The sequence below is a fragment of the Branchiostoma lanceolatum genome, chromosome 19 (genome assembly GCF_035083965.1).
Source record: "Branchiostoma lanceolatum isolate klBraLanc5 chromosome 19, klBraLanc5.hap2, whole genome shotgun sequence".
Taxonomy (NCBI): domain Eukaryota; kingdom Metazoa; phylum Chordata; class Leptocardii; order Amphioxiformes; family Branchiostomatidae; genus Branchiostoma; species Branchiostoma lanceolatum.
Window position 1 is genome coordinate 7160553 of NC_089740.1, and position 15615 is coordinate 7176167.

Genomic DNA, 15615 nt, shown 5'->3' on the forward strand with positions numbered 1-15615 from the left:
TGTACAAGCTAAGACCATTTCTACTTTACAACCCCCATACAGAGCCGCCTTATCGTATTAAATGTAGACAAAGCTAAAAGTGGTCTACAAAAGAGCCCCTCCCCCTACTGTGTTGGTTATAGTGAAATATTAGGAAGACTTTGTTGAAAGAACAAAGAGCTGCCAAGAGCTCTTCAACATACACCGACTCCTTAAAAGCCTTTGAGAATGTTTACTGAAGTGAAGATCACAAGCCGAAGAACTCTTTGCATCTCTTTGTTCCCTTAGTGGCTTGAGAAAGTCTTTGCGGCATCTTGTCTCATTCCACTGACTCTAGGCTCCCACCAGGAGTTTACCTTCAAGTACTGTAATTCTTGTTTCTTTCACTGTAGTTTTATGTTCACTGTTTTCACGGTCACTCCTGTACCGTGAACTTTCCATCACTGTGAAAAACCAGGTTTTGTGAATATCTATGATTCCTTCACACATCCGTTCTGTAAATAATTTGCTGCCACTGTGAAGTTAAAGTTCAGTGAAAATGTCCATTTTCCTTACACGGTGAAATTTGGCTACCGTGAAGATGAAGTGATTTGCAGTATATGATCTATCAAAACTGGTGTTTCACAGACAAACGGCTTTCTCTTCAGAAAATGACAATTACTTTCTTTGATGTAGCTTTGATTTTGTAGACTTGGGACATGACAAAGAGGACCGCCTACTTTCCCAGGAGGTGTAAAAACATCAGGGAATCCCAGCCGGTATTGAGCCAATCTTACAAGTCCTCTTGAAATTTTTGATTTGAGGTAGAATATTCAATAACCAATTATGATTACATCTGGGAAGATCTTAATGGCGGACCGTGTCGTCTGGAGGGACAGAGTAGTCTTAGTCCAGGCAATCCGCCCAACATGATGATGATGTGAAAATCTTTATTGACACAACAAAAGTACATAAACTTTCGTAAGGTCTTCTACATACATGTACAACTATCCATACAAATTAACCATTGGATACAAATGAATTAATAGTCTTTATTGCATATTCCTGCCCATAAGGGCTAAATGCACAGAAGACCACATGTGGTCTGTAGGGAACATAATATAAAACATAAATTGATAAAATGCTACATTCTAATGCTAAAAACTAAGACATACAACCTGTGGGATATTGCTAAACTAAATGATGATCACCTAGTAGTTTCTTCTCTCTTTTTGAAACATTTGGAAATATGACTACAAACTTTGTCCATTATATATTCGTTCTTACATGACATCAGGTATATAAAAGTATCCTGTTTTGACATTTTTGTACATTTCTTGTCTAATTCTATTATCTTAAACAACGATTGCCGCTCATCTTTATATAAGGAACAATCAATTAAAAAGTGGCTTTCATCTTCAACATATAAATCGTCACAGAATTCGCATGTTCTATTATTTGGAGGGGTACGGTTTTGCCTGCCAGATTCTATGTGTAGGGAGTGGTCACTGATGCGAAGTTTACACATCGCTCTGCGATGTTCGAAGTTTGCAATGTTTAAATATGCTTCTCTTTCATATATTTTTTTGAAAGTTTTGTATGTTCTTAATTTGTTGCCTTGGTTTTCTCTTCGTCCTTTAGCGTGTAATTCTGAATTAAATTTTTGGATGTAAATATCCTTCAATCTTTGTTTTAGGTCATTTGAATGTGAATGTGTGTTTGAGGGACCGTTTATGTATAGGAAGGCAAAACCAGACTCCTCTAACATTTTTCTTACATTAGATAACCAGCAGGATGTTTTTCGGCGATCTAGATCTTGCTGTACCATATAAGCTTCGTATTGAAGACTATCTGTATGTACTTCGTTAACCAATCTAACATAGTAACTGTACATTCTGCTTTGAGCCTCTATTTGTAACGGAAAACGACCCAGTTCCGATCTACATGCAAAGTTACTGGCGTTCCTCCGAACACCAAGGACATATTTACAGAATTTTAGATGTACAGTTTCTATCGGAGATTTGTCATTCATATTACTGTTGCACCAGACTTCAGATCCATACAATAATATCGGTACAATACATGTGTCAAACAGTTTACAATGCAGTGATACAGAAGATCTAGTCTCCCCAAGCGTACTTCTGATGTTATACATTGCTCTTAAGGCTCTCTTTTGTAGATTTTTCGTGGCAGCGCTAAATGTACATCCTGCTGTAAACATAATTCCTAGGTAGCAATATGATGAAACTATCTCTATCTCTTTATTACATAGCGAAAAACTAAGATTATTGAATAAAAGGCCTCTTTTGTTAAATACTATAATTTTTGTTTTCGCCAGGTTGACAGTCAGCTTCCATTGTTGGCAATACCGGCCAAGAGTATTAATTGCTTTCTGTAGTCCCTCCTTACTTTCCGATAGTAAAACAATATCATCTGCATAAAATAGGCTATTTACTTTTGAGAGTTGTAACAGGGGGGCGTCTAGGTGTTTTGCATTTAGTTCCTCTATAAGGTCACTAATGTACAGGTTGAATAAGGTGGGGCTTAGAACGCAACCTTGACGTACACCAATTTCAACAGGAAAATTTTCAGTCAAGCCCGTCTTAGTTTTGACACTAGCTTCGGACTGGTTGTATAAATCCTTGATTAGATCAAAGACTTTTCCTGAAATGCCATTGGAAAGGAGTTTGTACAATAGCCCTTCGTGCCAGATGGAGTCAAAGGCTTTTGACAAATCTACAAAGCAAGCAAATAAGCGTTTTCCAGATTGTGTGTATTTAGATATAAGGGTTTTCAGTATGAAGATGTTATCAGATGTCCTGTAATTTTTTCGGAATCCTGTTTGGTTTGGTTTTATTATTTCTTTTTCTTCAAGAAAGGTTGACAATCTTCTGTTAAGTATTGAAGAGAACAGTTTTCCTAAACAGCTTGAAATGGCGATTCCCCGATAATTGTTGGGGTCATCTTTTCGTCCTGCTTTGAAGATCGGGACAATATAACTTTGGGACCATGTTTTGGGGAAAGTTCCTTTCGAAAATGTGCTGTTAAATAGTCTTAATAAAGGGGACAATAGGATTATTTTTCCGGCTTTTAGCATTTCATTGATGATCATGTCGTCCCCGCTGGCTTTTTTGTTCTTGAGGGCTTTTATTGCATCGTTGATTTCTGATGCAGTAATTGGATTATCTAAAGGTCCTGGACTTTCTTCACATTTTTGTAGTGCCTGGAATTTGTGAAGAATTTCCTTTTCAAAATTAAGATCAAAAGTTTTTTGTTTTAGTCTGGATTTGCTGTGTATAGTTCTGAAGTGTTCTACCCATGTGTCGGCCGGTAGATCTTCCTGAGGTACTGAGTTGGTCTTTTTGAGTTCGTTAAGTAGGTTCCAGAAAGCGGTCGGATTATTTTCTTGGAGGTTTTGAAGGCGCATTAGATAGTTGTTTTCGAATTCTCGTTTGCGTTTTCGAATAAGTTTATTGAATTAACATAATACTTATATGAATAAATCAACATGTAATTGAGTCTGACGTAACTTCTACAACTAGTTCTAAGTTCTAAACATTCTTTGATATATTTACTTATTTATCACTATTTAGATATTAAATTTTGTACACAGTAAGGGTTATCTCCTTCTAGAATGTAATTGAATTTTATCTATAGGATGGGATATATCAAATTCTATTGAGGAAGCATACTACTATTACTAGCATTATCACAGAACTGTAAAAGCCTAAATACTTTGCACCTTGAAGAGAACAATTTAATACTATAATATGAAGAAAAATACCTCTAGAAGGGAGATGTGATCTGAAAATGAAATTGATGTGGCGGAGCAACCTTTCTGTATTCGCCTCCCCCTCCACCATCCACTCTTTATATGATCTCATCAGTGACACCTTAATTTAATGGTATACCCTGGTGGGCTTTCATTAACGTCCCAGAGGAGGTCTTGTGGGTGTGTCACATGGCATCTGCTTGTCATATCCACCAAGCACAAAACTGGTTGATTTAATTAAGGAGGTTAGAATAAGGTTAGAGTAGAGTAGAGTTGTTTCAGCCAGGTAGGAACTATGGTTCCAGTTTAGGCCACTCTTCATTTCATCTCACTGTCATCGCTGGTTTCTGGGGATGAACAGAGCTCTGAAGTCGTACATCACTTGGTGCTGTTTCGTATAAGGTTAAAATAAGCTGCTTGATTTGATACAGCTGCAACTACTAGTACTAGTACTAGAGTAGAGTAGAGTAGAATTTTCGGTCAGGTAGGACTGTTCCAGTTTAGACCGCTCTTCATTGTCGAATTCTTTTTCACTCAACTGTCATGGTGGGTTTATGTGGGTGTACTACTGGTAGTGTTGTTAGTCAATAGTCAACGGAATAGTCAAAGCACCTGTGGTCTAGCCTGAAGTCCAGCCGTTATGCCCAATGTGCCCCTGGACAGCTTAAAGGTGATACAAGGTGTACGCATGGATTTCAGTCCACCTCTGCTCTAGTCTATTACATGTACAAGAGCACCCAAAATGTAGTGAACCTGGAAAAGTTTTTGTCTAACAATTATGGGAAATTGTGGGAGGAAAATTTAAATTAGAATCATGGAAAATTAAAAAGGAAATTAGGTATTGTGGGTCACTACAGAAAAACCATAAGACAATAAGACAGGTCTGGAGGAAATTTTGTCCTTTTTTGGGGGTGGGGGGTACTACAGGTATGGTTTTTCCCCTATCACTCTTTCAGAATGAGGACAAAGTATGACGCTTTATTATAGCTAGAACTTAGTGCAGTGCGGCTTTGCCACAACTCGAGCATTCTGAGTTTGCCTGATGGAAAAGTGGTCTTCTCAGTGTTCATTATCAGTTGTCTCTTGGGAATACATTACCAAAGCTGGCAGGGTTTAATAGAAGGAAAATGTTTATTTTCTTAGGCTACCGTCTGCACCCAAAATTGACTTCTGTTTTGGTTCAAACATGTGTAGGGCAGACGCTCTCTGTACTTTTCCTGCCAGATATTTTGCTGTTCTCAAATTTTTGTTTGTTTTTGCTACCCTCCTTCAAATTGTCCCGGAATTTAAAGATACCAGGTAGGACACATGGCTGCAAAAAAACGACACTGTATACTTGTAGTGAGGTCTCAAGTCTTGTTTTTCTAGTTTTTCTTGCTATTCTTAACTCGTGGACAAATTTTTTTACATCAAGAATTTCAGGAATGAATAAGAAAAAATATTGAAAATTCTTTCCATGGAAATTCTCACAGCAAAGAAGACCTTAAGAAACTATTTCTCAAAAAGATATTTACCCTCAAGAACATCTAGAAATTCAAGTCTAACTTTCTTGTTTTTCTGTCCAGCAAGACTATTTTTCTTGTCATGTTTAAATAGTTATACTACTTCAAGACAAATTTTGAGAGAAAAATTTTTTAAATTCGTAACTCTTGAACAAAATGTTTTTCTTAAACATAGAAAGTTTTTTTCTGTGTATACATGTAAGAAGAAACAAGAAAATCCATTTTTAGTACATACTAGTAGGAGGATATTGTCAAACTCCCGTCTTTTGTTATTTATGGCGCATGATTTAGCATAGACTCAACCTCCATACCATAGGCTCTTATATACTTTTATCTCAACAATAAATGTGGTCAACTGAAGACATGTAATAATCCATTATACAGTCACTCTGATGATATGCTACCCTTGAAGTTGCCAATATCTCTCGATCCACCACAGTCCATTATGTTGTTATCATAGCTGTGGAATCTGGTAGAAATACTCCAAGATGTTGTCAGTCATACATACATGTACCCATAGGGGTAGGGACGTTTGATATTTATGGAGGCTGTCTTCAAAAACTCAAACCTTAAGGCTGTTCTTATTTTGTGAAAGCTGATATCGAAGTTGTCTCCTACTTCTGGCAAGTCTCCCAGACAATGGAGATGTACATGTAGTGATACTGTGGTAGGGAGTTGGCCATGGGGGATTGTGTGATAGTTGATCGGACAGAACCGGACACACTGGTATGAAAAATGGAAAAATAATCTGAACCACTTGAAGAGAAACCAAAAACCTGGCTATTTTTTGTTTATAGAAAATCACTGACTTCAAATTATGGTCTTTCTTGGCCATGGGAGATGGTGTGATAGTCAGATAGAAATTGCGCTGGAAAGAAAAATGGAAAAATAATCTGAACCACTTGAAGAGAAACCAAAACCAGGGAGAAACCTGTTGTTACTTTTAACCGGTTATTTTTGTTTATAGAAAATCACTGACTTAACATTATGGTCTTTCTTGGACATTAGGGATGGGGGTGATAGTCGATCCGACAGAAATTATGCTGGAAAGAGAAATGGAAAAATAATCTAAACCACTTGAAGAGAAACCTTGAGGGAAAAAACTAGGGGAAAACCTGCTGTTTTTTCTAACCTGCTTGTTTTTTTATAGAAAATTACTGACTTGAAATTTTGTCTTTTCTTACTTAAAAAATAGTCTCTCTTCCACATATTGATCAAAATTCCATTCACAACGTTTCTACATGTACATGTCCTGCACACTAGCAAAACTCTATGGCAGACACAGATAAAAGAATGGTGGATTAGTTATAATCAAGCCATCATCCTCTTTTATTTGTTTTTTTGTAGAACATTGCCCTTGAGTTCCTTAACGTGATAAAGATTTACCCAGTAGTTTCAGAATTATGCAGCCATCTACAAGTAAGCCACAGATAAAAGAATGCCTGGTGGATTGGTTTACATACTCAAACCATGTCCTCTGTGTTGTTTTGTTTTTTGTAGAACAGTGCCCTTGAGTACACAGACGTGATAACAGATTTACCCATATAGTTTCAGAAGCATGCAGCGATTGGCTTATTTGCCTGTCCTACAATGTAAAGCAGGCAGTTTGATACACTTGATACACCCGAGTGTGCCGACACTTGATGTCAGAATGTGAAATATTCCGCAGGGAAGTCAGGGTCAAGTACAGGAGCAGGAAAACCATCTATCTATGCTTCATGACTTTTTGCTGACAGTACGTCTGACTGTGTTGAAAGAAGACAATTGCAGGCATGTTTTATGCATGTTTAGGGATATGCAATGCAAGATCCTGGAGGTTGTGGTAGTGGTGTATATAAAGCAAGCTTTACACAAAATATTATATCAGCCAATGCTTCCTGCATTTTTCCCCATGTAACTTTGATATATATGAGTTGTTGTTTTTTCTTCAACAATGTGATGTGTATATTTGAAGTTTGGCTAATTTGGGGAGCAAATCTTGTTTGATTCCCTCTTTTGGGTGCTGCTTTAAAGTTGCATATTTTCCTTCCAGGACAGTAAAGTCCTGGCAAAGGGAGATGTTTATTTTTGTAGTTCTTGCCAGCCTGCCCTGCAAACCCTGCCAGCATGTCGCGAGTCACCCCTGCCCCCCTACTCCAGTCTGGGTTCACTGCTGCCAGGAGTGCTATTCTAGTTTCTACATTGGGAGATTTTCACCTAGATTGAACTTGACAGCACTGGAATGGTGCCACACTGTCTAGGATTTGTTTGAAAAGAAGTTCCAGGTTGGAAGGGAAATGTTGCTTCTGTCCTTCATATGATGGAATCGTTTTCAAAATTAAAAGTCAAAATCTAATCACTTTTTCCCCAGGGCCGTTGGGTACAAAGAGAATTATCAAAATCAAGAAACTCAACAAGCAGATTTTGGTACTTTTGTAAGAAACATTGAACTCTGGCATTGCTGGAAGGGTCCAACGGGGAATTCAAGAACTCGATCGCTATAATGTTCGCCCTGCATTCAGGCTTCAACCTATGGTAAATTTTACAAAGTTACAAATTGGATTCAAGCATAACAATTTAGTCTTATGAATAATGATACGCACTTCTGGAGTGGAATACTCCTTTAAAGTAATCATATCTTCTTGCTTCATATGTTCTGCTAAGTGATTTTACAACATTGCAGATAAAACCTCTAGCAACATGCAGTTTGGTACTCGACATGAAAATGAGCTCTCTTACCTAAACAATGTTCTTTTTTTGCATAGTACGAAATTTATGTCATTGAGTCGACCCTTTGGCCCTACGTTTCTGAAGTTTGCCAAGGGTACTGCCAAAATCCACTTTGTTTTATAGCCAGGGATTTGCCATAATGGATTTGACTTTGACATTATCATCCCCGTACCATCTTAAGGCAAGTAAAGGGAGCATTCTTGTGCCAAAACGCTTGACACTCTCCAATGAAAACCCCATCCACATTTTTCATAGGGAGCAGCTCCATTAGAAATGACTGTACTTCAAGGGTTGTTATCTTTTATGCATTATAAACTATTATGTGCCAAATAGAATTTACTCAAGCAAATGGATATGATTTTGTTCAGTGTAACTGACGAAAAGTAGTGGATGCTACTTGAAACATCTGACCATTTCCAAAATCTGCTATAATTTCATATCTTATTACATGGATGTCTAACCTTCATGCATCGACACATTATAAACGGTATTGTTTTGTTGAAGAAAATTATGATTCATATCTTTGATTTATAGACTAATTCTTGTTTATAGATGTGTTTATTAGAGTTTGATGGAAATCATTTGAGTAAACAATCTTATGATTGCAAAAATTACTCGTAAAAGACTGCACAGTTAATTAAAAACTAATATGTATTTCATTATAATGATCGGTACAACAATAAAGAATAAATGAACTTTTATTATAGTTCATGTAACTTATAGAGATTACTTTGAATAGAGCTAGGCTTCTGTGAATATGATTATGATATATCTAATTCAGGGCTCAAAATTGGGAATAGGTACACTGGTGCGCCTAACTTGGAAATTTAGGTGCACAGAAAGAATTTTGTGTGCACAACATAAAATAAAGTAGAATGTCAGCAAAACGTAATTACAAACCTTACTGCCTTTAAACTTCAACCTGTAATTCTATACAGTAGCTAACTTCAATTTTTTTATCTTAGTAATAGTAATACAACAAACAAATTTGTACAACAAAGGTTGTATTTTGCTTTTTCTGATACTTTTTCTGATTTTTCATAGATATTTTGTTCACTACAGTACAATAGTACCTTTACCTCATATATACATGTAGCCTACAAAACAGTCACTGACAGTCATCTTCGACTTCGAAGGACTACCAAGAAAGAGCCTACAAAAATAAAATATCTAGGTGCACTGGTGCAGGAGTTTTTATTGCTCTGGTTGCAATAAAAACTTCTTTAGCCAGTTGGATACGGTCTTTGCGACCGTTAAATCTGCTTGGAGATTAAGCTCTGGCCACCTTTCTCAAAGGTATGGAAACTAGTCACGGTACAGACAAGACTTGCCAAAGTCCTTGGCAGAGTTCTCACGCCATCAGCTTCAGAAATTGGAATTCTTGGAAAGGTCTAGCCCAGCGGAAATTGAAGACAAGTTGCGAACACTAGAATCTGGAAGGAAGGAAGTAACTAACATGTAGGGCATATTCGATACCATGCCAGATGAAATCCAATAGGTCACACCTTCACGCATGAAATGTCATCTGCATTGGTAGATGACATGGTAGGAAACTGTAAACTGTAGGTCTGGCACACAAAATGATTGGTCTCACCAATTTACCAGCCAAACCTTCAGAAATCCTATGGAAGAATTAGCATGTCTGTGAAGTCATTGATTTAAAGAGTTGTAAGCCATTTTACTTGAGGGAAACTGAAGATTTGCATGAAAATTTGATATGCCTTACTGTTTGTATTATAGTTTGGTTTCTTACCATGTGGGTTTCTTACAATTGTTGTGCAATTAAGTTAAGTTATTATACCATAAGACACATTCGTAAGGTCTACTTGACTGTACATGTCAAATCTTTACGTACAACGTTGTGATAAAGTTGTGTCAGAAAATAACCTGATTTTCAAGAAGGGTACATCAGGACACATCTATGTGGCTATCTCGCTACGAACCACAGGGATGAAAAAGCTTTCCCTTCAAAATACGCTAAATCAAAATAGCGTGCTAAAGAGTCACGGAAAAGGAAGTATGAGACACCATTTGGCACCTGACCTCTAACATTGCTCTTATAGGGTCTAAATCAGGCAGGCCTTTTGCCAAGCCTGGGTGCCATCCTATTTCTACCGGGGCTCCTACACTCTTGAGTGTATAGAAGCCCTGGTAGAAATAGGATGGCACCCAGGCTACTTTTGCCAAGTTTTGGTAATATTTCCTTGGGGGCATGTTGGTCCTAGAGGAACTCGCCTGTGTAGGCCCTGGAAACAGTCTGGCATCCAGGCTAGCAGGCCCTCTTACATTGCTCGGCATTCTGAGACCGTTCACAACAACATGTGGCAAGACATTACGATTCCAAGCACTCCCCTTGATTACAGCCCACTTTTGAGCATGACCGGCAATTTTCCCCGACATTGTCGGTTGGTATGTGGCAGCCTTCAACAGACCCTTTTAAAGCCTGTCGGAAGCCAACAGTCCGTTACCACGCCGGCTTAAAGGTTTGATTCAAACGTTACAATTGTGTTGTCTGCAGGGACTAAGGAAAAGTGCTGTGTGAAGGGTACTCTTTGTAAGTCGTAATTAAGCCTGAATTACTTTCATGCCTTTCTTGGAGGAAGCGCTTTGAACTATTGTGAGCTTAATAGAATTTAGATTCCGCCCGATTCACCAAATGTAATGCCAAGTGGAACGTACAGACTTTTTCTGGAATATCTTTCCAGCTGGATGCTCACTGTGGTAGCGTCACTTTATACCAGCGGGAAACTGGTATTGTTCTGCGTGTCGTTCACCAACATATGTTGCATCTGTTGAGGAAAGAGTTCAGTTTGCTGGTCCTGTTAGCTATGGTATGGTATAGTAGATTCATCTTTTTTTATTTGATCTAGGCATTCGTATGTATGAGAGTATTAATTTTGGTAAAAATCTGGATCCTTGATATTTTAGTTTAACCCATTTTTTGCACAAAGGGCCTAATAGTACTGTAACAATGTATATGCAGCTGATAGTCAGCCTCAGGTTAGCCTTTAGCACGCTGAAGTAGCCGTTTGGTACCCCATTCTCTTTTGGTTACAGATTTACATTGTACACTGCAGGGAGAAGGTTATAACGGCATTACACAGCAGGAAAATAGCTTGCTCAATGAGTCGGTGAGCTCAAATGGACATTTGGTTGGAATAGGACAGTATTTCTTCATCGCTGCAAATTTTAGAAATCAGCAGATGTTTTGAGGTCACAGGCATGAATCGTGACCTTTGACTCTTCTGACGATCAACACATTTCGCCAACGGTCTTTGACAGCGTGATTTTGACACAACACAAACTCCGCTATCCGAGGCTGTAATAGCCGCTCCTCGCTAGAGGCTGACCGGTGTTGCGCGGCCGCTATAAGCGCGGTTCAATCTTGTTACACAAGCTGATAGTGAATTCCGGACACATCTACGTGACCATCTCAGATGCTGTCTGAAACGTCTGACTGTTCCAAAACTTTATCCAGTTGCTTGACTAACTTTTATTGCCGTTTCTTATTACCTGGATGTCTAACCTTCATCAACGTACATAAGCTGATGTTTTTACCTTTCTATTTTGCAGATTTCACCATGCGACAACATCGTAGGTGACAACAAAAGTGCCTCGTCCCACTCTCTCCCGTCTCGCTGACAGGCGATTGCGATGACCAAACGCCGTCGCATCGTACTATGGGGTGCCATCGTTTTCCTGGCGTGGAACATTCTCACCTTCTTCGTCGTACACAGGCCTTCCTCGGATCAACAGGTGGGTGGGAGATTTAGATCTGGGAGATTCCATTTGAAAAGTTTAGTGGGGGATTCAGAACTTGTTGTGCATGTTACAACAGGTCTTTCCTAATTAGTAGCAAGTGTTGTAACACTACTAACAGTTGTAACAAGCACCAATGGTGATAGCCACCCTATGGCATTTGGAATGTTGTAATTGGTCTTAAAATTTGCTGTGCATGTTGTAACAGGTATCCAGATTTGCTGTGAATGTTGTAACAGGTCTTCAGATGTGTTGTGCATGTTGTAACAGTTATCCAGATTTGTTGTGCATGTTGTAATATGACCTGGTATTCAGATTTGTTGTGCATGTTGTAACAGGCTTATCCAGATTTGTTGTGCACGTTGTAACAGGTTTATTCAGATTTGTTGTGCATGTTGTGACATGTCTGTTGTGCATGTTGTAACAGGTGTCCAGATTTGTTGTGCATGTTGTAACCAGCACCATGGTGATGGCCACCCTGTGGCACTGTGCATGTTGTAACAGGTCCCCTCCGATTTGTTGAAGAAACTTGAGGCTCTTCAGTCGGAGGTTCAGCGTCAGATGAACAACAATGAGGGACTTCTCAGGGACCTCAAGAAGCAGAAAGACCTGCTCAACAGTAAGTCAAGTTCAAACAGAAAATACTGTAAATTGGTTTAAGTTTGTGGGGACTTGTTTTTGCAGTAGGAGGGGAAAAGAGGTGTTTGAGGTATTTTTATTGATATTTGAAACAAGTGTAATGCAAAACAACTAATTTGTTTGTAGCTCCTGTTTATTATAGAAGTGTAGCATCTGATATGAATCCATATCCGATGTCTCAAACAACACAAAATATCTCAATCGACACCCACCTTTAAAAAAGCAATCAAAACTTACTGCGTAAGTAGTCTGTATAACGCAAACTCCAGCTGTCCGGGGGTTTCTCTCCCCTCCCCGTGGGTTGTGAGGTGGTTACAGGGCGGCGAGCTGTCACATGAGGCTTGATTGAATTCAGGCTACTGCGTAAGATACCTGCATATTTACATAACAGGTGCTTCATAATACTGTGCAATGTGCATGCATAAGTTCGCGATGAAGAGTTCACTGCGAAAACCGTGGACATAAAACCACCGCAAACATTTCTGCATTTGCACTTTGTTTACTCACAAGACATAGCACATTTAAAAGTATTTACAGTAGTATTGATAAATGAATAAATGACTTTTTTTAGGGTATAGAAATGGCAACACTGGAGTTCAGATGGACCAAGGGGGAAGGGTGAACAACTCGGCACAGATCACGCACAGGCTGCAGTCTCCCGCGGGCGACACCGTCATTCCGGTACTGGTCATCGCTTGTAACAGACCGACTGTCAGAAGATCGCTCGACCTGTTGGTAAAGTAAGAACAGCTCAAGCTCAATTACAGACACCGTTGTCTAAATCTAAACTGTCTTACATGTAACTGTGTGGCATCCTGTTGGCGTAACGTTTAGGCCGGGTTTTTTTGCCCAGAACCCAGAGGTCCTGGGTTCAAACCCCCTGTTATGCCTCTGATTTTGTGCCAAGTCTTGGGAAAGGAACTTAACACGACTTTCCCCACTCCACCCATGTGTAAAAATAGGCACCTGACTTCATTTTGGGAGGTAAAAGGCGGTGAAAGGAGAGGGTTGGGCTCCACCTTCCAACACCTTGCCCTACTGGTTTTTCATGTATTAACTCGTCAAAAGTCTACCTTTCACTACAATATTCTCCTTTTTTTCCTGAAATATACCAGTTTCACGATAGCATTTGTTCAAATGCTAAGTACTACTTGTATATAACAGATCTGTCAAACACTATTAACTGTTTGACAATAGTGCAAAAATCTGTCACTGCTTTTGTATGTTTCTGAATATGTATTGTTTGTGAAATATAGTTTGAAGCTTGTTTGTGTATTTCCATTTCGTGGGAGGGGACCCAATTCAATCATTGTCTGGGAATTTGATAGGGACCATTAATTGGGAGACTTAGATGGATGTTAAGGGAATTAGCTTTTGAAACTCTATACACACAGGGATGGTCAAACCTTAGTTTGCATATAGATTGAACTATGTTGAGAATGTGTGGGGCTTTATTAAATCTGCATATTCAGATAAGTGTTTCGATACATATAGTTGAAACAGTCATTTTTGACCAGTTTTCTTTCAAGTCCATTTGAAAGCATCATTCCTTGGTCTTATTGAATTTTAAACAATGTTGATGTACATGATGTACAATGTGACCTCCATTAACATAAATCCGCCGGGTTACATAAATCCGCCACTTTGAAAAACAGAGGGTTTGAGATATCTCTAGTGCAGTACCCCTCAGTTACAGTGTTTGCACAGTTTAAATATACAGTAGTGCATTACACTGGGGGACGTTGGGTTGGAGATCTGTTTGGATGTATCTTTTCAGTTAGGGTGGTTGAATTATTTACCATGGTGGAATTATGCTAACTTAGTAGTAGATGTTACATACCCCACACTTTTTTATGTAGGATTCAAACGACTTCTTAAGGTACAGCAAATTATATTGCAAGAAAAAAATTGTAGAGTTTGAAGTGTCTGTATATATTGTTTACCTGGATGTCTAACCTTCCTAAACGGATGTGAACTGTTGTTTTAGGCACCGTCCATCAGACCACCAGTTCCCCATCATAGTTAGTCAGGACTGTGGCCACCAGGAGACTTCAGCTGTCATCAAGTCATATGGAGACAAGATAGCACATTATATACAGGTAAGGGAAGACCACATAGCACATTATATACAGGTAAGGGAAGACCACAAAGTCATATCACATTAAATACAGATATAGGAAGACTACATGTATGTAGTCTGTATAACACAAACTCCTGTCGTCCGGGGATTTCTGTCCCCTCCCCTCTTGGGCGGCTATGCGGTTACAGGGCAGCAAGCCGTTACAGGAGCTTGATTGAGTTCAGGCTAACATGTATGTAGCACATTATATACAGATAAGGGAAGACCACATACATGTAGCACATTACATACAGGTGAGGGAAGACCACATAGCACATTTTATACAGGTAAGGGAAGACCACAAAGTCATATCACATTATATACAGCTAAAGGAAGACTACATATATGTAGCCCATTATATACAGGTAAGGGAAGACCACATACATGTACATGTAGCACATTACATACAGGTGAGGGCACAGTATACACTGTTCGTAGAGAAAAATAGCTCACTGCATATACATTTTGTACAGTACTGGTAATGGGTCTTGCAGGCAAAGTGAACACTAGGCATGCTTCAATTGACATTTTCAAGTCTAGCAGCTGAATGATTTGGTTATTGTGTTGACAGTCTCTGCGGTAGTGCAAAAGTGCCCCCTAGTGGACAACAGTGCTACTGCACCCAAGGTTGGGCAAACAGTTCACTGTAATGATTGTGTTAGGGTAAAGTTCCAGCAAACGAGTTAGAACATGAGTCTAACAGACTAACTTCAACAACAAATATTTGTCCACTATCATTTGTTTATTAGGAGTAATTTTTTATTACTTACTAGCCAGTTTTGAATTTGTAGGCTTTTGTGTGGAAAAATGATAATAGGTTATTGTGATAAATATTGATTAACATTGATGACTTGAAGACTCCTTTATTTTTTTCTCAATGATACTTTTCAGCAACCAGATCTGAGTGACATCCCAGTGCCCCCCAACCACAAGAGGTTACAAGGATACTACAAGATCTCCCGCCACTACAAGTGGGCCTTGAACCAAGTCTTCAACAACCTTGGATATGGAAGTGTCTTAATAGTAGAAGGTAACCTAAAATAGTGCCTTGTCATGATATGTCTAAAAAGGTCAATACATTGCAATGCAAACTTGTTACTACATGTAGGGCTTGTATTTATAACCTGTAATTTGCAGAAACGTTTTTGTAGATTGTA

General features: G+C 38.8%; 1 protein-coding gene across 2 annotated transcripts in view; it reads left to right on the top strand.

The window, feature by feature from the left end:
* Nucleotides 1-15615, top strand: part of LOC136425436 (alpha-1,3-mannosyl-glycoprotein 2-beta-N-acetylglucosaminyltransferase-like) — a 47870-nt gene that overhangs the window by 24658 nt on the left and 7597 nt on the right. Inside the window, exons 2-6 of one of the 2 annotated variants that reach the window (XM_066414293.1) lie at nt 11515-11697; nt 12226-12319; nt 12911-13079; nt 14327-14438; nt 15350-15488. In XM_066414293.1, coding sequence (XP_066270390.1) covers nt 11596-11697; nt 12226-12319; nt 12911-13079; nt 14327-14438; nt 15350-15488 — 616 coding nt within the window. In that variant the 5' untranslated portion in view covers nt 11515-11595. Of the gene's footprint in view, nt 1-11514; nt 11698-12204; nt 12320-12910; nt 13080-14326; nt 14439-15349; nt 15489-15615 lie in introns of both variants that reach the window. The other variant, XM_066414292.1, reaches the window with a different exon arrangement.